This window comes from Chiloscyllium plagiosum, unplaced genomic scaffold (genome assembly GCF_037043375.1).
Source record: "Chiloscyllium plagiosum isolate Xiang-an unplaced genomic scaffold, Cpla_swu_hap1 HiC_scaffold_38, whole genome shotgun sequence".
In the NCBI taxonomy this organism is placed as follows: Eukaryota; Metazoa; Chordata; class Chondrichthyes; order Orectolobiformes; family Hemiscylliidae; genus Chiloscyllium; species Chiloscyllium plagiosum.
Genome location: NW_028270176.1, coordinates 20,027,666 through 20,048,332, shown reverse-complemented (window position 1 = coordinate 20,048,332; position 20,667 = coordinate 20,027,666). Strand labels below are relative to the sequence as shown.

Genomic DNA, 20,667 nt, shown 5'->3' with positions numbered 1-20,667 from the left:
GGGGGGAGGGGGAGGAGAGAGAGAGAGGAGGGGGGGAGGAGAGATGGAGAGGGGGAGGAGGAGGGGAGAGAGATGGGGGGACAGAGAGAGAGGGGAGGGAGAGAGGGGGAGGGGAAAAGGGGGGTGGGAGAGGGGGGGAGAGAGAGGGGGGAGAGAAATAGAGGAGGCATAGAGAGAGGGGGAGAGGGAGGGAGATAGAGAGAGGGGAGGGGAGGAGAGAGAGAGAGAGGGAGAAGGGGAGGGAGAGAGGGGGATGAGAGAGACGGGGAGACAGAGATAAAGGGGGGGCAGGAGAGTAAGAGGGGGAGGGGGAGAGAAAGAGAGAGCGTGCATGGGAAAGAGAGTGTGGGAGAGAAAGTGAGAGACATTGAAAAAGAGTAAGACAGTGAGTGTTTGTGTATGTGTGTGAGAGAGAGAGTGTGACAGTGAGAGAGTGAGAGATAGTGAGCGGGGAAGGTGGGAGAGAGAGAGAGTGTGGGAGAGAGAGTGAGAGAAAGGGGTGGGGAAAGAAAGAGAGTTAACGCAGAACACACTACAGTCAGACAGAGAGGCCGGGGGAGAGAGCCGGGGGGGGCGGGGGTAGATGGGGGAAGAACGAGGGGGGGGAAGGAGTGTGAGAGGGAAAAGGAAAAGTAGGTAGAGGGAAAGGGACAGAGAGAGAAGGAAAAGGAAAGAGAGACCGGGAGAGGGCGGGGGCGGGGGGGTGGGGGGGGTGGGGGGACAGAGGAAGGTTGTGAGAGAAGGAGGGAGGAGAAGGGATGGAGGGGAAGGGGGAGAGGGAAGCTGGTGAACAAAGAGGGAGAGGAAGAGCGAGGGGTAGGGAGAACGGGGAGGGGAAGAGGAGACAGCAAAACAAGTGGGAGAGAGAGAGAGGGAAAAGTGAGGAGGAATAAGGGTTAACAAGTGGGGGAAGGGGAGGGAGGAGAGATGGAAAGGGGAGAGGAGGGGGGAGAAAGCAGGAGGGGGGAGAGGGAAAGGAGTGGGGGGGAAGGGGAGAGGGTGAGGGGGAGGAGGGAACCGGGGAGAGAGATCAGGGGAGGGGAGCGGGGGTGGGGTGAGGGCAGGTGGGAGGGGAGAGAGGGCAGGGGGTTGGAGAAGGGGAGAGAGGGATGGGGGACAGGGATGGGGGACAGGGATGGGGGAAGAGGGATGGGGGAAGAGGGTTGGGGGAAGAGGGTTGGGGGAAGAGGGTTGGGGGAGAGGGTTGGGGGAAGAGGGTTGGGGGAAGAGGGTTGGGGGAAGAGGGTTGGGGGAAGAGGGTTGGGGGAAGAGGGTTGGGGGAAGAGGGTTGGGGGAGAGGGATGGGGGAGAGGGATGGGGGAAGAGGGTTGGGGGAAGAGGGTTGGGGAGAGGGATGGGGGAGAGGGATGGAGGAGGGGAGGAGAGAGGGGATGGGGAAGGGAAAAGAGGACAGGGGGATGGGAGAGGGGAAAGGGGAGAGAGGGCAAGGGGATGGGGGAGGGGAAAGGGGAGAGAGGGCAAGGGGATGGGGGAGGGGAAAGGGGACGGGGAAGGGGAGAGAGGGCAAGGGGATGGGGGAGGGGAAAGGGGAGAGAGGGCAAGGGGATGGGGAGGGGAAAGGGGGAGGGGAGAGAGGGATGGGAGAGGGGAGAGAGGGCAGGGGGACAAGAGAGAGGGATGGGGGGGGGAGAGGGGATGGGGAAGGGGAGAGAGGGCAGGGGGAGGGGAGAGGGGATGGGGAAGGGGAGAGAGGGCAGGGGGAGGGGAGAGGGGATGGGGAAGGGGAGAGAGGGCAGGGGGAGGGGAGAGGGGATGGGGAAGGGGAGAGAGGGCAGGGGGTGGGAGAGAGGGATGGGGGGAGGGAGAGGGGAGGGGAGAGGGGACGGGGACGGCGAAGGGGAGAGAGCGCGGGGGTGGGGCGTGGGGCCAGGGGGTGGGGACAGGGCGTGGTGACCCTGCCAGTTACACTGTGTGGTGCCCAGCCTCCTCCTTCGCCCACGAGCAGTTCACGTGAATAAAAGCCCAGCCCCTTGCCCTCAGCATCAAAACCCAAAACCCCCCACCACCATAGACCACCTCCCCCCGCAAAAAAACACAAACACCCAGTTGACAAAGTAAACACACAGTCTCCTAAACACTCAGAATTTCAGGATTTAAATACAACCTGGGGAGCACAGGGGAAATCATCGACTCTCCAATGTTATCGACATCTCCAAAATAATAATATTTAACAATAATAATAAAAAAAACCCTGATACACAAAGTTCAGGTGTGGTTAAGGCACTGGATATACAGAAGATAACGTGCATGAAGACCGGGTGAAGATTGACGAGAGGCCAGTCGTGATGGAGTAGAGTGGAATACAACTCAAACGCTCCCTGTCTTAGCCCACACCGTATCCCATCAGGCAACGGGGCAGGGCACTGGAACATCACTCCCACCGCCATTTTGTGCGCCAAATCGCCATGACCCCTGACCCTCTCTTGACGCAACCCCGCCCACAATGGCCTTCTTTCGCAACCCCCCCCCCTTCCCCTGTCCGCGAGCGGGTGGGACAAGAGAGGTTGGCGGAGGAGCGTGTTGAGGTGGGGGCGGGGGAAGAGTTGACCACACCCCCCCCCCCTCGCCTCCGACTCCCAAACCACCTCCACCACCCCCCTGCCCACCGACAAAGGTTCTCTCATCTGCCCTCATTCCCCTCCCTCCCACCCTCCCTGATCGCTGCCCGCATTCCTGATACAGACATCGGTGGGGGGGGGGTAGGGTGGGCACAAAGCACGGAGCAGGGACTGTGGTGGGGAGAGGGGAGGTCAGGGGGTGGACCGAGTGCCCCCGGGCGGAGCTCCTGGCCAGGCAAGCTGCACTAACCCCTCCACAACACCAAAACGCGACCCCCGCCCACCCCACACCTTCTCCCAGACAGGCATCCCGGTGGGTGGGCAGGGGGAGAAAGGGTGGACTGGGATGGGGTTGGTGGTGGCGGGGGGGGGGGGGGTTGGCGGGGAGGTTAAGCTGACAGACGAGGAATGCGATTCGAGTCCCGGGCTGACCAATACGACCGGCCGCTCCCTCTTCACCACTTCTCACCTGCCAGGGAGGAGAAACAGAAACCGAGAGACAAGAGAGTTAGAGTCAGAGAATCATAGCCTCCCGGCATTGTGGAAACAGGCCCATCGGCCCGACCAGTCCACACCAACCCTCCGAAGAGGAACCCACCCAGACCCATTCCCCTCCCCTATTACTCCATATATACCCCAGACTAATCCACCCTAACCTACGCATCCCTGGGCACTATGGGACAATTTAGCATGGCCAATCCACCCTAACCTGCACATCCCTGGGCACTATGGGACAATTGAGCATGGTCAATCCACCCTAACCTGCACATCCCTGGGCACTATGGGGCAATTTAGCATGGCCAATCCACCCTAACCTGCACATCCCTGGGCACTATGGGACAATTTAGCATGGTCAATCCACCCTAACCTGCACATCCCTGGGCACTATGGGACAATTTAGCATGGCCAATCCACCCTAACCTGCACATCCCTGGGCACTATGGGACAATTTAGCATGGCCAATCCACCCTAACCTGCACATCCCTGGGCACTATGGGACAATTTAGCATGGTCAATCCACCCTAACCTACACATCCCTGGGCACTATGGGACAATTTAGCATGGCCAATCCACCCTAACCTGCACATCCCTGGGCACTATGGGACAATTTAGCACGGCCAATCCACCCTAACCTGCACATCCCTGGGCACTATGGGACAATTTAGCACGGCCAATCCACCCTAACCTGCACATCCCTGAGCACTATGGGACAATTTAGCACGGCCAATCCACCCTAACCTGCACATCCCTGGGCACTATGGGACAATTTAGCACGGCCAATCCACCCTAACCTACACATCCCTGGGCACTATGGGACAATTTAGCATGGCCAATCCACCCTAACCTACACATCCCTGGACACTATGGGACAATTTAGCATGGCCAATCCACCCTAACATGCACATCCCTGGGCACTATGGGACAATTTAGCATGGCCAATCCACCCTAACCTGCACATCCCTGGGCACTATGGGACAATTTAGCATGGCCAATCCACCCTAACCTGCACATCCCTGGGCACTGTGGGACAATTTAGCATGGACAATCCACCCTAACCTGCACATCCCTGGACACTATGGGCAATTTAGCACGGCCAATCCACCCTAACCTGCACATCCCTGGACACTATGGGCAATTTAGCACGGCCAATCCACCCTAACCTGCACATCCCTGGACACTATGGGACAATTTAGCATGGCCAATCAACCCTAACCTGCACATCCCTGGACACTATGGGCAATTTAGCACGGCCAATCCACCCTAACCTGCACATCCCTGGACACTATGGGCTATTTAGCACGGCCAATCCATCCTAACCTGCACATCCCTGGGCACTATGGGACAATTTAGCATGGCCAATCCACCCTAACCTGCACATCCCTGGGCACTATGGGACAATTTAGCATGGCCAATCCACCCTAACCTGCACATCCCTGGGCACTATGGGACAATTTAGCATGGCCAATCCACCCTAACCTGCACATCCCTGGGCACTATGGGACAATTTAGCACGGCCAATCCACCCTAACCTACACATCCCTGGGCACTATGGGACAATTTAGCACGGCCAATCCACCCTAACCTGCACATCCCTGGGCACTATGGGACAATTTAGCATGGCCAATCCACCCTAACCTGCACATCCCTGGACACTATGGGACAATTTAGCACGGCCAATCCACCCTAACCTGCACATCCCTGGGCACTATGGGACAATTTAGCATGGCCAATCCACCCTAACCTGCACATCCCTGGGCACTATGGGACAATTTAGCACGGCCAATCCACCCTAACCTACACATCCCTGGGCACTATGGGACAATTTAGCACGGCCAATCCACCCTAACCTGCACATCCCTGAGCAATATGGGACAATTTAGCATGGCCAATCCACCCTAACATGCACATCCCTGGGCACTATGGGACAATTTAGCATGGCCAATCCACCCTAACCTGCACATCCCTGGGCACTATGGGACAATTTAGCATGGCCAATCCACCCTAACCTGCACATCCCTGGGCACTGTGGGACAATTTAGCATGGACAATCCACCCTAACCTGCACATCCCTGGACACTATGGGCTATTTAGCACGGCCAATCCATCCTAACCTGCACATCCCTGGGCACTATGGGACAATTTAGCATGGCCAATCCACCCTAACCTGCACATCCCTGGGCACTATGGGACAATTTAGCATGGCCAATCCACCCTAACCTGCACATCCCTGGGCACTATGGGACAATTTAGCATGGCCAATCCACCCTAACCTGCACATCCCTGGGCACTATGGGACAATTTAGCACGGCCAATCCACCCTAACCTACACATCCCTGGGCACTATGGGACAATTTAGCACGGCCAATCCACCCTAACCTGCACATCCCTGGGCACTATGGGACAATTTAGCACGGCCAATCCACCCTAACCTGCACATCCCTGGGCACTATGGGACAATTTAGCACGGCCAATCCACCCTAACCTACACATCCCTGGGCACTATGGGACAATTTAGCACGGCCAATCCACCCTAACCTGCACATCCCTGAGCACTATGGGACAATTTAGCACGGCCAATCCACCCTAACCTGCACATCCCTGGGCACTATGGGACAATTTAGCACGGCCAATCCACCCTAACCTGCACATCCCTGAGCACTATGGGACAATTTAGCATGGCCAATCCACCCTAACCTGCACATCCCTGGGCACTATGGGACAATTTAGCACGGCCAATCCACCCTAACCTACACATCCCTGGGCACTATGGGACAATTTAGCACGGCCAATCCACCCTAACCTGCACATCCCTGAGCAATATGGGACAATTTAGCATGGACAATCCACCCTAACCTGCACATCCCTGGACACTATGGGCTATTTAGCACGGCCAATCCATCCTAACCTGCACATCCCTGGGCACTATGGGACAATTTAGCATGGCCAATCCACCCTAACCTGCACATCCCTGGGCACTATGGGACAATTTAGCATGGCCAATCCACCCTAACCTGCACATCCCTGGGCACTATGGGACAATTTAGCATGGCCAATCCACCCTAACCTGCACATCCCTGGGCACTATGGGACAATTTAGCACGGCCAATCCACCCTAACCTACACATCCCTGGGCACTATGGGACAATTTAGCACGGCCAATCCACCCTAACCTGCACATCCCTGGGCACTATGGGACAATTTAGCATGGCCAATCCACCCTAACCTGCACATCCCTGGGCACTATGGGACAATTTAGCACGGCCAATCCACCCTAACCTACACATCCCTGGGCACTATGGGACAATTTAGCACGGCCAATCCACCCTAACCTGCACATCCCTGAGCACTATGGGACAATTTAGCACGGCCAATCCACCCTAACCTGCACATCCCTGGGCACTATGGGACAATTTAGCACGGCCAATCCACCCTAACCTGCACATCCCTGGGCACTATGGGACAATTTAGCACGGCCAATCCACCCTAACCTGCACATCCCTGGGCACTATGGGACAATTTAGCACGGCCAATCCACCCTAACCTGCACATCCCTGGGCACTATGGGACAATTTAGCACGGCCAATCCACCCTAACCTGCACATCTTTGGACTGTGGGAGGAGACCTACACAGACACGGGTAGAATGCGCAAACTCCACACAGACAGTCGCCCCCGAGGCTGGGATCGAACCCGGGTCCACGGTGCCGTGAGGCAGCAGTGATAACCCACTCAGCCACGGTGTTGCCCAACGGTTTACTAGAATCACCATGGGGGGATGGAAGCTGCCTGGCCCTGCTGTGGTTCTCCCAGTGCCAACGCTCTATCACCTCTGACCCCCCCCCCCCTCCACACCCCCCCCCCCCCCCACCCACCGGACTGGCATTCGCCCGTACTCACCCGGCGCCTGTCTCTGGCACCCCGTCAGCTGGCGCGGTGCTATCGTCAGCTTCAGCAAGGCTTGCCGCAGCCGGTGATAGTCCTCCTCCATTGCCTGGGAGAGAGAGAGAGAGAGAAGGACAGAGCTGGTGATGAAACAACAACCTGCATTGATGTAGCACCCCCCACCCAAACACGCTCGCTCCAGAGCAGCCGTGGATTCACACAGCAGCCACCGCCGAGGTATGCACAGGGAAAAACACAGTGAAGCAGAGCCATAACAGGCCATTCGGCCCTCTGATGCTGCTCCGCCATACAGCGGGATCATGGCTACTCCGTGCCCTGTTCCTGCTCACTCTCCCTTCCCGAGACACAGAATTCTCCTGGCTCACTCTACTCTTTCACACTGAATGTAAAGCTCCCTCTACACTGTCCCCCAGCAAAGACTCCCTGGAAAGGGACAGCATGGCGTTAGATACAGAGTAAAGCTCCCTCTACACTGTCCCCCATCAAACACTTCCAGGACAGGGACAGCACGGGGTTAGATACAGAGTAAAGCTCCCTCTACACTGTCCCCCATCAAACACTCCCAGGACAGGGACAGCACGGGGTTAGGTACAGAGTAAAGCTCCCTCTACACTGTCCCCCCATCAAACACTTCCAGGGACAGGGACAGCACAGGGTTAGATACAGAGTAAAGCTCCCTCTACACTGTCCCCCCATCAAACACTTCCAGGGACAGGGACAGCACAGGGTTAGATACAGAGTAAAGCTCCCTCTACACTGTCCACCATCAAACACTCCCAGGACAGGGACAGCACGGGGTTAGATACAGAGTAAAGCTCCCTCTACACTGTCCCCCATCAAACACTCCCAGGGACAGGGACAGCACGGGGTTAGGTACAGAGTAAAGCTCCCTCTACACTGTCCCCCCATCAAACACTTCCAGGGACAGGGACAGCACAGGGTTAGATACAGAGTAAAGCTCCCTCTACACTGTCCCCCCATCAAACACTTCCAGGGACAGGGACAGCACAGGGTTAGATACAGAGTAAAGCTCCCTCTACACTGTCCACCATCAAACACTCCCAGGACAGGGACAGCACGGGGTTAGATACAGAGTAAAGCTCCCTTTACACTGTCCCCTCATCAAACACTCCCAGGACAGGGACAGCACGGGGTTAGATACAGAGTAAAGCTCCCTCTACACTGTCCACCATCAAACACTTCCAGGGACAGGGACAGCACGGGGTTAGATACAGAGTAAAGCTCCCTTTACACTGTCCCCTCATCAAACACTCCCAGGACAGGGACAGCACGGGGTTAGATACAGAGTAAAGCTCCCTCTACACTGTCCCCCATCAAACACTCCCAGGGACAGGGACAGTACGGGGTTAGATACAGAGTAAAGCTCCCTCTACACTGTCCCCCATCAAACACTCCCAGGGACAGGAACAGCACGGGGTTAGACACAGAGTAAAGCTCTCGCCCAGTGAACTGTATCGCACTGAGGGAGGTGGGAGAAGCAATCTCAGGAAATCTGGCAAAAAGGGTAACTCGCACACAGAGGCTCCTTCCCTGAGGACAGATACAATCACCTTCGGGGAGACGCAGTGAAGGTGCACCCAAGTATTCCCACGGATGATCCGGAGGAAAAGCTGAGGAGACTGGACCAGCCGTCTCTGGAGTTTAGGAGAGGGAGACACGTTCGTTTTGATGGGCGCGAAATTCATCCAGGGATCAACCGGGGGACGGAGTCTCAGAACGGACAGGGGACTGCAGGGGTTGATCAGGTTTTGGCCTGGGACATGTTAACTACAAGGAGACCCTGGGATCGCTCTCGCCAGTGTTACGAAGTTGCGAGTGCCTTTCAGAGAGAGTGAAAGCTGACTTGGGCTTAACAGAGAGTGCTGAACAATTTAAAAACGAAACGCTTGGCTGTGAGACAAGCAGCTGGAGCCGAGTTGCCAGGCGACACAACAAATTCGAATTGGGCCAACCCGTTTAAATTATGCTCCAAAGATACCAGAATCCAATCGAATTTGAATTTTACTGTTTCGACGACATCAAACCAAGGAGACGCTCTGATGTTTTCAGTTATAAAGATCGGGCATTTAGAACAGCGGCAAAGATCACCAACAGACTGCCCGCACAGACGCGCTCTGAGAGGGACCTGTTGATGTGGAAGCTGTGCAGCAGATGACCAAAGGAGACAGCAAGACGCAAAGGAGAATCAACACAGCTGACTGGTTTTGGAATTTGATTTTTATTTCTGTTAAACTTAATCAGCGGTGGCTGGGGGTGGTTTAATCGGACCAGTGTGGTGTTGTCGAGTGGGAGGTAGAGGAGTACAGTGAAGATAGTTAGTGTTAAAGAATAAACTGTTAACTTTTTCATTAAATGGTGGGAGTTAGGTAGTTCTTTGCCACTCTAACTTTTACAGATTACAGGGCAAGGTGAGCTTTTCTGCGTGTCTGATTTAAATTAGATTAGATTCGATTCCCGACAGTGTGGAAACAGGCCCTTCAGCCCAACCAGTCCACACCGACCCTCCGAAGAGTAACCCACCCAGACCCATTTCCCTCTGACCAATGCAGTTAACACGATGGGCAATTTAGTGTGACCAATTCACCCAAACCTGCACGTCTTTGGACTGTGGGAGGAAACCAGGGCACCCGGAGGAAACCCACGCAGACACGGGGAGAATGTGCAAACTCCACACAGTCGCCCCGAGGCTGAGAATTGAAACTTGGTCCCTGGTGTTGTGAGGCCCTGACAGTGCGGCACTCCCTCAGCACCGACCCTCCCACAGTGCAGCACTCCCTCAGCACTGACCCTCCGACAGTGCGGCACTCCCTCAGCGCTGACCCTCCGACAGTGCGGCAATCACTCAGCACCGACTCTCCCACAGAGCGGCACTGCCTCAGCACTGACCCTCCAACAGTGCGGCACTCCCTCAGCACTGACCCTCCGACAGTGCCCACTCCCTCAGCACTGACCCTCCGACAGTGCGGCACTCCCTCAGCACTGACCCTCCGACAGTGCGGCACTCCCTCAGCACTGACCCTCTGACAGTGCCCACTCCCTCAGAACTGACCCTCCGACAGTGCGGCACTCCCTCAGCACTGACCCTCCGACAGTGCGGCACTCCCTCAGCACTGACCCTCTGACAGTGCCCACTCCCTCAGCACTTTCCCTCCGACAGTGCGGCACTCCCTCAGCACTGACCCTCCGACAGTGCGCACTCCCTCAGCACTGACCCTCCAACAGTGCGGCACTCCCTCAGCACCGACCCTCCCACAGTGCGGCACTCCCTCAGCACTGACCCTCCGACAGTGCCCACTCCCTCAGCACTGACCCTCCAACAGTGCAGCACTCCCTCAGCACTGACCCTCCGACAGTGCCCACTCCCTCAGCACTGACCCTCCGACAGTGCCCGCTCCCTCAGCACCGACCCTCCCACAGTGCGGCACTCCCTCAGCACTGACCCTCTGACAGTGCTGGGACTGGTTGGCTGGGAAGGAAGGAAGTGGATAGTGGGGGAGATGTGAGGAGAGCAGGTGAGCGCAGAGCTGAGGAGGGCAGGACCAGTAGGAAAGAGGCAGGAGGATGAGAGAGGGGAGCGGGGAGGCTGCAGAGATTGTGCATGAGCTCTGGCCCAGCTCCCACGCACTTACCTTCAGATGTTGAATCTTCACCAGGACGCTGTTCATTTTCCGCTCCATCTCTTCGGCCTGTTCCAGTGACAGGATGACAGGGGTTCTGCTGCATTCTGTGTCCCGGTCAGTGGCCATGGAGCCCGGAGTACCCTCAGGAAACATTTCTTTCGCGTGCAAATCTTCAGCTGCAGATCAGAAACCAGCATGGATCATCGAATATGGGAGCGCGGGAGAGCTTCAGGCCATTGTCAGCATGAAAGAGTTCCCCGATTGGTCCCTCTGCTTATCCCCCACAGCCCAAAAACATTTTGTGGGCGGCATGGTGGCACAGTGGTTAGCACTGTTGCCTCACAGCGCTAGAGACCCGGGTTCAATTCCTGCCTCAGGCGACTGACTGTGTGGAGTTTGCACATTCTCCCCGTGTCTGCGTGGGTTTCCTCCGGGAGCTCCGGTTTCCTCCCACAGTCCAAAGATGTGCAGGTTAGGTAAATTGGCCATGCTGAATTGTCCGTACTGTTAGGTAAGGGGCAAATGTAGGGGTATGGGTGGGTTTCGCTTCGGCGGGTCGGTGTGGACTTGTTGGGCCGAAGGGCCTGTTTCCACAGTGTAATCTAATCTAATCTAATTTTCCTTCCTTACCCCCCACCCTCTTCCTTTTTTTTGAAAGCAAGTCTTTATTGGTCAGAGCACTGAGTATAGGAGCTGGGAGGTCACCAGCTTAGCAGGACTTTTCCATTAAGTGTACATGAGTTTTGCTAAACAAAGAGACCTTGGAGTGCAGGTTCATAGCTCCTTGAAAGTGGAGTCGCAGGTAGATAGGATAGTGAAGAAGGCGTTTGGTATGCTTTCCTTTATTGGTCAGAGTATTGAGTACAGGAGTTGGGAGGTCATGTTGCTGCTGTACAGGACATTGGTTAGGCCACTGTTGGAATATTGTGTGCAATTCTGGTCTCCTTCCTATCGGAAAGATGTTGTGAAACTTGAAAGGGTTCAGAAAAGATTTACAAGGATGTTGCCAGGGTTGGAGCATTTGAGCTATAGGGAGAGGCTGAACAGGCTGGGGCTGTTTTCCCTGGAGCGTCGGAGGCTGAGGGGTGACCTTATAGAGGTTTATAAAATCATGTGGGGCATGGATAGGATAAATAGACAAAGTCTTTTCCCTGGGGTGGGGGAGTCCAGAACTAGAGGGGCATAGGTTTAGGGTGAGAGGGGAAAGATATAAAAGAGACCTAAGGGGCAACTTTTTCACACAGAGGGTGGTACGTGTATGGAATGAGCTGCCAGAGGATGTGGTGGAGGCTGGTACAATTACAGCATTTAAGAGGCATTTGGATGGGTATATGAAGTGGAAGGGTTTGGAGGGATATGGGCAGGGTGCTGGCAAGTGGGACTAGCTTGGGTTGGGATATCTGGGTCGGCATGGACAGGATGGACCGAAGGGTCTATTTCCATGCTGTACATCTCTCTGACTCTATGACCGCTCTCGACTCTGCTTTCACTGCGCTTAAAGGCAGCGTGCCCCAGACCACACTAACGTCGAGAAACAAATTCTCCTCCTCTTTTGGTCCATCTCCTCTGAATCTTTTCCCGAATCTCTTCCATCTGTGTCCCTGTGGGGAACGACCCTGCTGGATTGCAAACCCTTTCTCTCCGAGGAAAATCTCCTGAACTTGAACATCTCGTTGAAATCTGTCCTCGATTTGACTGGAGCTCGAAGGTTGAGGGGTGACCTTGTGGAGGGGACAGATATGGTGAATGACAAGCGAGGGTGTTTTTCCCTTGGGTGGGGGCGTTAAAATCCGGGGGACTCTTTTTTTTCAGATGAGAGAGACGACAAGGAGTTTAGAAAGGATGTGACGGGCAACGGTTTTTTTAAACGCAGAAAAGTGCGTGTTTGGAAGGAACTGCCAGAGGAAGTGGTGGATGTGGACACAGTCACAAAATTTAAAAGGCATTAGGATAAGTACATGAATAGAAACTTTTTGGACAAATATGGGTCAGCTTCAGGGAGTGGTTTAGTTTGTAAACATGATCAGTGTGGACTGATTAGATTAGATTACATTACAGTGTGGAAACAGGCCCTTCGGCCCAACAAGTCCACACCGACCCGCCGAAGCGAAACCCACCCATACCCCTACATTTACCCCTTACCTAACACTACGGGCAATTTAGCATGGCCAATTCACCTGACCCGCACATCTTTGGATGGTGGGAGGAAACCGGAGCACCCGGAGGAAACCCACGCAGACACGGGGAGAACGTGCAAACTCCACACAGTCAGTCGCCTGAGGCGGGAATTGAACCCGGGTCTCTGGCGCTGTGAGGCAGCAGTGCTAACCACTGTGCCACCGTGCCGCCCACTGGTTGAACTGTGGGTCTGTTTCCCTGCTGAATGACTCGATGATTGCTTTCTGCTGGATATGGGCCAAGCCAAAGCCTCTTACAAATTATACAAGAGTCCCGACAGAGTGGAAACAGGCACTTCAGCCCAACAAGTCCACATCGAAGCTCCGAAGAGTAACCCACTCGTCTACGTTTCCCCTGAGTAATGCAGCGAATCTGTACATCCCTGGGCACTATGGGACAATTTAGCACGGCCAATCCACCCTAACCTGCACATCGCTGGGCACTATGGGACAATTTAGCATGGTCAATCCACCCTAACCTGTACATCCCTGGGCACTATGGGACAATTTAGCACGGCCAATCCACCCTAACCTGCACATCCCTGGGCACTATGGGACAATTTAGCACGGCCAATTCCACCCTAACCTACACATCCCTGGACACTATGGGACAATTTAGCATGGCCAATCCACCCTAACCTGCACATCCCTGGGCACTATGGGACAATTTAGCATGGCCAATCCACCCTAACCTACACATCCCTGGGCACTATGGACAATTTAGCACGGCCAATCCACCCTAACCTACACATCCCTGGGCACTATGGGACAATTTAGCACGGCCAATCCACCCTAACCTGCACATCCCTGGGCACTATGGGACAATTTAGCACGGCCACCCCCTGTACCCTTACCTGTCCCTTTGAGCGGCTCCTCCTCGTCCCCCTGGTGTTCTGGCAGCTCCTCTCCTCTCTCGGGTTCCTGTTGCTCCTCCGTCACAGACCCTTCCCCATCCTCAACCTCGGCCTCCTCCTCCTCATCAGCTTCAGCCTCGCCCGTGCCTCTGCCAGGCTCCTGCTCGCCCTCGCTGAGTGCCCGTGGGGGCAGTGCCGAGGGCTCCCTGCCAGCTCTCTTGCTCGTCTTGAGCTGCCACTTCATCGCGTGGACTGGGGGGGGGGGGGGTGGAAATGAGGGGAGAGAGAGAGAGAGACAGAGGCTTGTCAAAGCAGCTCCTGAATGCCCCGGGGAGCGGGAGGGGGTCTCGATGAACAACAGGAGGCCATTCAGCCCCTCGCGACAGAGAGGAGGGAGAGGAGAGGGTGGAGGGAAATGAGAGGGGAACGCGGAGGGAAATGAGGGAGGAGATATAATGAGGGAGGTGGGATTGAGCAAGGGGGGGGAATGAGGGAGGGGGAATGAGGGAGAGGGAGTAATGCGGAGAGGGGGGATTGGGGAGAGGGGGGAATGGGGAGAGGGGGGAATGGGGAGAGGGGAGAATGGGGAGAGGGGAGAATGGGGGAGAGGGGAGAATGGGGAGAGGGGAGAATGGGAGAGGGGGAATAGGGAGAGGGGGAATGGGGAGAGGGGGAATGGGGAGAGGGGGGAATGGGGGAGAGGGGGGAATGGGGGAGAGGGGGGGAATGCGGAGAGGGGGGATTGTGGAGAGGGGGGAATGGGGGAGGGGGAATGGGGAGGGGAATGAGGGAGGGGGGAATGTGGGAGGGGGGAAGGGGGGAGGGGGGGGAAAGGGGAGAGAGCAGACATGTGGAGAGGGGGAAGGGGGAGATGGGAGAATGGGGAGAGGGGGAAATGGGGCAGAGGGGAAATGGGGGAGACGGGGAATGGGGGAGACGGGGAATGGGGGGAGACGGGGAATGGGGAGATGGGGAATGGGGAGATGGGGAATAGGAGAGACGGGGAATAGGGGTGACGGGGAATAGGGGTGACGGGGAATAGGGGTGACGGGGAATAGGGGTGACGGGGAATGGGAAGATGGGGAAGATGGGGAATGGGGAGACAGGGAATGTGGAGGGGAGGGAATGGGGAGAAGGGGAATGGGGAGAGGGGGGAAATGGGGGAGGGGGGAAATGGGGGAGGGGGGGAAAGGGGGAGAGGGGTGAAAGGTGGAAAGGTGGAGAGCGGGAAGGGGGAGAGGGGGAGATGGGGGAATGGGGAGGGGGGGACGGGTGGAGAGGGGGGAATGGGGAGGGGGGAATGAGGGGGGGGGGAAATGAGGGATGGGGACTGAGGGATGGAGGAATAGGGGGGAATGAGGGAGAGGGGAATGAGGGAGAGGGGAAAGAGGGAGGGATGAGGGAGGGGAAAAGGGGGAGGGGGAAAGGGGGTGTGGGGGATGGGGAAAGGGTGAGGGAAGAATGGGGGAGAGGGGAGAATGTGGGAGGGGGAATGGGGGAGAGGGGGAATGGGGGAGAGGGGGAATGGGTAGCGGGGGAATTGAGGAGAGGGGAATGGGGGAAGAGGGTGGAATGGGGAGGGGGGAATGGGGAGAGAGGGAATGGAGGAGAGGGGGAATGGAGGAGGGTGGGAATGGAGGAGGGGGGGAATGGAGGAGGGGGGAATGGAGGAGGGGGGGAATGGGGAGAGGGGGGGAATGGGGGAGAGGGGGGAATGGGGGAGAGGGGGGAATGGGGGAGAGGGGGGAATGGGGGTGAGAGGGGAATGGGGGTGAGGGGGAATGGGGGTGAGGGGGGAATGGGGGAGAGGGGGAATGGGGGAGAGGGGGAATGGGGGAGAGGGGGAATGGGGGAGAGGGGGAATGGGGAGAGGGGGAATGCGGGAGAGGGAGAATGGGGGAGAGGGGGAAATGGGAGAGAGGGGGAATGGGGGAGAGGGGGAAATGGGGGAGAGGGGGAATGGGGAGAGGGGAATGGGGGGAGAGGGGGAATGGGGAGAGGGGGAATGGGGAGAGGGGAATGGGGAGAGGGGGGAATGGGGGAGGGGGAATGGGGAGGGGAATGAGGGAGGGAGGAATGGGGAGAGGGGGGAATGGGGGAGAGCAGGAAATGGGGGAGAGCAGGGAATGGGGGAGAGCAGGGAATGGTGAGAGGGGGGATTGGGGAGAGGGGGGAATGGGGAAGAGGGGGGAATGGGGGAGAGGGGGGAATGGGGGAGAGAGGAATGGGGGAAAGGGGGGATGGGGAGAGGGGGGAATGGGGAGAGGGAGGAATGGGGAGAGGGAGCAACGGGGAGCGGGGAATGGGGAAGGGGGAATAGGGAAGGGGGAATGGGGAAACGGGGAAGGGGGAATGGAGGTGGGGGGAATGAGGGGAGGGGAATGGGTGAGAGAGGGGAAATGGGGAAAGGAGGAAAATGGGGGAGAGGGGGGAAATGGGGGAGAGGGGGAAATGGGGGAGAGGGGGGAAATGGGGAGAGGGGGGAGAGGGGGGAATGGGGGGGAGGGGGGAATGGGGAGAGGGGGGAATGGGGGAGAGGGGGAATGGGGGAGAGGGGAAAATGGGGGAGAGGGGGAAAATGGGGGAGGGGGGGATGGGGAAATGGGGGAGAGGGGGGAATGGGGGAGGCGGGAATTGGGAGGGAGGAGGGGATGGGGAGGGGATGGGGAGGAGATGGGGAGGAGATGGGGAGAGAATGGGAGAGAATGGGGAGAGAATGGGGAGAGAATGGGGAGAGAATGGGGATGGGGAGGAGATGGGGAGGAGATGGGGAGGAGATGGGGAGGAGATGGGAGGGGATGGGGAGGGGATGGGCGAGGGGATAGGGAGGGGATGGGGAGGGGATGGGGAGGGGATGGGGAGGGATGGGGAGGGGATGGGGAGGGGATGGGGAAGGGATGGGAGAGGGGATGGGAGAGGGGATGGGAGAGGGGATGGGAGAGGGATGGGAGAGGGGATGGGAGAGGGGATGGGGGAGGGGATGGGGGAGGGGATGGGGGAGGGATGGGGGAGGGGTTGGGGGAGGGGATGGGGGAGGGGATGGGGAGGGGATGGGGGAGGGGATGGGGGAGGGGATGGGGGAGGGGATGGGGGAGGGGGATGGGGAGGGGATGGGGGAGGGGATGGGGGGGGGATGGGGGAGGGGATGGGGGAGGGGATGGGGGAGGGATGGGAGGGGATGGGGGCAGGGGATGAGTGAGGGAATGGGTGAGGGAATGGGTGAGGGGAATGGGTAGGGGGATTGGTGAGAGGGAATGGGGAGAGGGAGAAATGGGGGGGAGAGGGGGAATGGGGGGGGTGAGGGGAGTGGATGGGGGTGGGGATGGGGGGTGGGATGGGGGAGGGGTGGGGGTGGGGATGGGGGTGAGGATGGGGAGAGGATGGGGAGGGGATGGGGGAGGGGATGAGGAGGGGATGAGGAGGGGATGGGTGAGGAGTGGGAGGGGATGGGGGGATGGGGGAGGGGTAGGGAGGGGATGGGGGGGTCGGGGTGGGTGATAGGGGAGGGGATTGGGGAGGGGATAGGGAGGGAATGTGGGAGGGAATGGGGGAGGGTTTGGGGGGGATGGGGAGGGGTTGAGGAGGGGATGGGGTGGGGATGGGGGGAGGGGATGGGGGGAGGGGATGGGGGAGGGGATGGGGGGGAATGATGTGAGGAAAAATAGAGAAACAGAAGAAAAGGGGCATAGAGAGAGTTGAGTGGGGTGGGGGAGGCGGAGAAGAAAGAATGAAGATCAGGGGACAGCGAGATGCCAGGGAGTGGAAGCTGTCAGAGAGGGTCGACAGAGGAGACATTAATAAGGAATCGCAAAGGAGGGAGCGGGGAGGTGTGAGAAGAATGAGTAACAAGGGATGGAGGAGGGCTGTCTGTCCGTGTGTGTGTGTGGGTGTGTGTGTGTGTGTGGGTGTGTGTGTGTGTGGGTGTGTGTGTGTGTGTGTGTGTCTGGGTGCCTGTGTGTGTGTCTGTGTGGGTGTGAGTGTGTCTGTGTCTGTGTGAGTGTCTGTGTGTGGGTGTGAGTGTGTCTGTGTGGGTGTGAGTGTGTGTGTGTGTGTGTGTAGGTGTGAGTGTGTGTGTGTGTGTGTGTGTCTCTGTGTGAGTGTGTCTGTGTGTGTGTGTCTGTGTGTATGTGTGTGGGTGTCTGTATGTGTGTGGGTGTCTGTGTGTGTGGGTGTCTGTGTGTGGGTATCTGTGTGTGTGGGTGTCTGTGTGGGTGCCTGTGTGTGTGTGTATGTGTGTGCCTGTGTGGGTGAGAGTGTGTCTGTGTCTGTGTGAGTGTGAGTGTCTGTGTGTGGGTGTGAGTGTGTCTGTGTGGATGTGAGTGTGTCTGTGTGTGGGTGTGAGTGTGTGTGTGCATGTGTGTCTGTGTGTGTGTCTCTGTGTGAGTGTGTCTGTGTGAGTGTGTCTGTGTGAGTGTGTCTGTGTGTCAGTGTCTCTGTGTGAGTGTGTCTGTCTGTGTGTGGGTGTGAGTGTGTCTGTGTGTGTATGTGTGTGGGTGTCTGTGTGTGTGTCTGTGTATGTATGTCTGTGTGTGTCTGTGTATGGGTGGCTGTGTGTGTGTGTCTGTGTGTGTCTGTCTGTGTGTGTGTGAGTGTGCCTGTGTGTGTGTGTGGGTGTCTGTGTGTGTGTGGGTGCCTGTGTGTGTGTGTGGGTGTCTGTGTGTGTGTCTGTGTGTGTCTGTGTGGGTGAGAGTGTGTCTGTGTCTGTGTGTGTGTGTGTGAGTGTGTCTGTGTGGGTGTGAGTGTGTCTGTGTGTGGGTGTGAGTGTGTCTGTGTGGGTGTGAGTGTGTCTGTGTATGGATGTGAGTGTGTCTGTGTGGGTGTGAGTTTGTCTGTGTGTGGGTGTGAGTTTGTCTGTGTGTGGGTGTGAGTGTGTCTGTGTGTGGGTGGGTGTCTGTGTGTGGGTGTCTGTGTGTGTGTGCATGTGTGTGAGTGTGTCTATGTGTGTGTGGGTGTGAGTGTGTGTGTGTGTGAGTGTGTCTGTGTGTGTGTGTGAGTGTGTCTGTGTGTGTGTGAGTGTGTGTGTTTGTGTGTCTGTGTGTGGGTGTGAGTGTGTCTGTGTGGGTGTGAGTGTGCCTGTGTCTGTGTGTGGGTGTGAGTGTGAGTGTGCCTGTGTCGGTGTGAGTGTGTGTGTGCGCGAGTGTGTCTGTGTGTGTGTGTCTGCGTGTGTGTGTGTCTGTTGTGTGGGTGCGAGTGTGTCTATGTGTGTGAGTGTGTCTGTGGTGTGTGTGAGTGTGTCTGTGTGTGTGAGTGTGTCTGTGTGTGAGTGTGTCTGTGTGTGTGTCTGTGTATGTGTGTCTGTGTGAATGTGTCTGTGTGTCTATGTGTGTCTGTGTGAATGTGTCTGTGTGTCTGTGTATGTGTCTGTGTCTGTGAGTGTGTCTGTGTGTGTGTCTGTGAGTGTGTCTGTGTCTGTGATTGTGTCTGTGTGTGTGTGAGAGAGTGTGTGTGTGTGTCTGTGTGTGTGTCTGTGTGTGTGTCTGTGAGTGTGTCTGTGAGTGTGTCTGTGAGTGTGTCTCTGTGTATGTGTCTGTGAGTGTGTGTGTCTGTGAGTGTGTCTGTGATTTTGTGTGTGTGCGTGTGTGTGTCTGTGTGTGTGAGTGTGTGTGTGTCTGTGAGTGTGTGTCTGTGTGTGTGTGAGAGTGTGTGTGTGTCTGTGTGTCTGTGTGTGTGTGTCTGAGAGTGTGTGTGTGTGTGAGTGTGTCTGTGTGTGTGTGTGTGTCTGTGTGTGTGTGAGAGTGTGTCTGTGTGTGTGTGTGTGTCTGTGTGTGTGTGAGAGTGTGTGTGTCTGTGTGTGTGTGTCTGTGTGTGCGTCTGTGTGAGTGTGTCTGTGTGTGTGAGAGAGTGTGTGTGTCTGTGCGTGTGTCTGTGTGTGTGTCTGTGTGTGCGCGAGTGTGTCTGTGTGTGTGTGTCTGCGTGTGTGTGTCTGTGTCTGTGTGCGTGGGTGCGAGTGTGTCTGTGTGTGTGAGTGTGTCTGTGTGTGTGTGAGTGTGTCTGTGTGTGAGTGTGTCTGTGTGTGTGAGTGTGTCTGTGTGTGTGAGTGTGTCTGTGTGTGTCTGTGTGTGTGTCTGTGTATGTGTGTCTGTGTGAATGTGTCTGTGTGTCTGTGTATGTGTCTGTGAGTGTGTCTGTGTGTGCGTGTCTGTGAGTGTGTCTGTGTGTCTGTGATTGTGTCTGTGTGTGTGTGTGTGTCTGTGTGTGTGTCTGTGTGTGTGTCTGTGAGTGTGTCTGTGAGTGTGTCTCTGTGTATGTGTCTGTGAGTGTGTGTTTGTCTGTGAGTGTGTCTGTGATTTTGTGTGTGTGCGTGTGTGTGTCTGTGTCTGTGAGTGTGTGTCTGTGTGTGTGTGTGAGAGTGTGTGTGTGTCTGTGTGTCTGAGAGTGTGTGTGTGTGAGTGTGTCTGTGTGTGTGTGTCTGTGTGTGCGTCTGTGTGAGTGTGTCTGTGTGTGTGTGAGAGTGTGTGTGTCTGTGCGTGTGTCTGTGTGTGTCTGTGTCTGTGTGTGTGTGTGTGTGTGTGTGTCTGTGTGTGTGTGAGAATGTGTGTGTCTGTGTGTGTGTGTCTGTGTCTGTGTGTGCATCTGTGTGAGTGTGTCTGTGTGTGTCTGTGTGTGTGCGTCTGTGTGTGAGTGTGTCTGTGTGTGTTTCTCTCACCATCCTCCAATGCTCCGTCTGCAATGTGCTCTGATGTTCCCTGTGCCAGTTTGTTCAGGTCGATATCATTGGCCTTGAGCACATCAGTCAGTGCCTGGCCCACGTTCGGCACCTCACCATCGAATCCCAGCTCCCCAGTCCCACTGTCCTGTGATATAACGTCACTATCCCTGCCTGGGAAAACAGAAACTCCTCAATGTGGCAGAGTTCAGGGCAAGTTCGTACAGTGTGTGTGTTCGAGAAGACGTGTTTCAGACAGTGAAAAATTAATCCTCCCAGGGCTCTGGCTCGAGGCGACTGGCTGGAAAAGGGTGTCAGAGCTCAGGGCCCTCCATAACTCAACCCAACATACCTCCACCAATCAAAC

General features: G+C 56.5%; 1 protein-coding gene across 1 annotated transcript; it reads right to left on the bottom strand.

Annotated features, from left to right (window-relative positions):
- Nucleotides 1-1,728: 1,728 nt before the first annotated feature.
- On the bottom strand, nucleotides 1,729-20,505 carry LOC148139020 (uncharacterized). Its single transcript, XM_087981015.1, has 5 exons — nucleotides 20,301-20,505; nucleotides 13,655-13,906; nucleotides 10,633-10,799; nucleotides 6,977-7,070; nucleotides 1,729-3,048 (listed from the first exon to the last, which is right to left on the bottom strand). The coding sequence occupies exons 2-5, from the start codon at nucleotides 13,896-13,898 to the stop codon at nucleotides 3,035-3,037; spliced, it is 519 nt and encodes a 172-aa protein (XP_087837141.1). The 5' UTR covers nucleotides 13,899-13,906; nucleotides 20,301-20,505; the 3' UTR covers nucleotides 1,729-3,034.
- Nucleotides 20,506-20,667: the final 162 nt, after the last annotated feature.

Bases quoted from the DNA above. Each gene is read 5' to 3' on its own strand.
- LOC148139020 (XM_087981015.1), bottom strand. From the start codon at position 13,898: ATGAAGTGGCAGCTCAAGACGAGCAAGAGAGCTGGCAGGGAGCCCTCG. The intron at 10,800-13,654 runs GTAAGGGTACAG...TCTGATCTGCAG, and splicing joins GGAGCCGCTCAAAGGGACAG to CTGAAGATTTGCACGCGAAA. The intron at 7,071-10,632 runs GTAAGTGCGTGG...TCTCTCTCCCAG, and splicing joins TGAAGATTCAACATCTGAAG to GCAATGGAGGAGGACTATCA.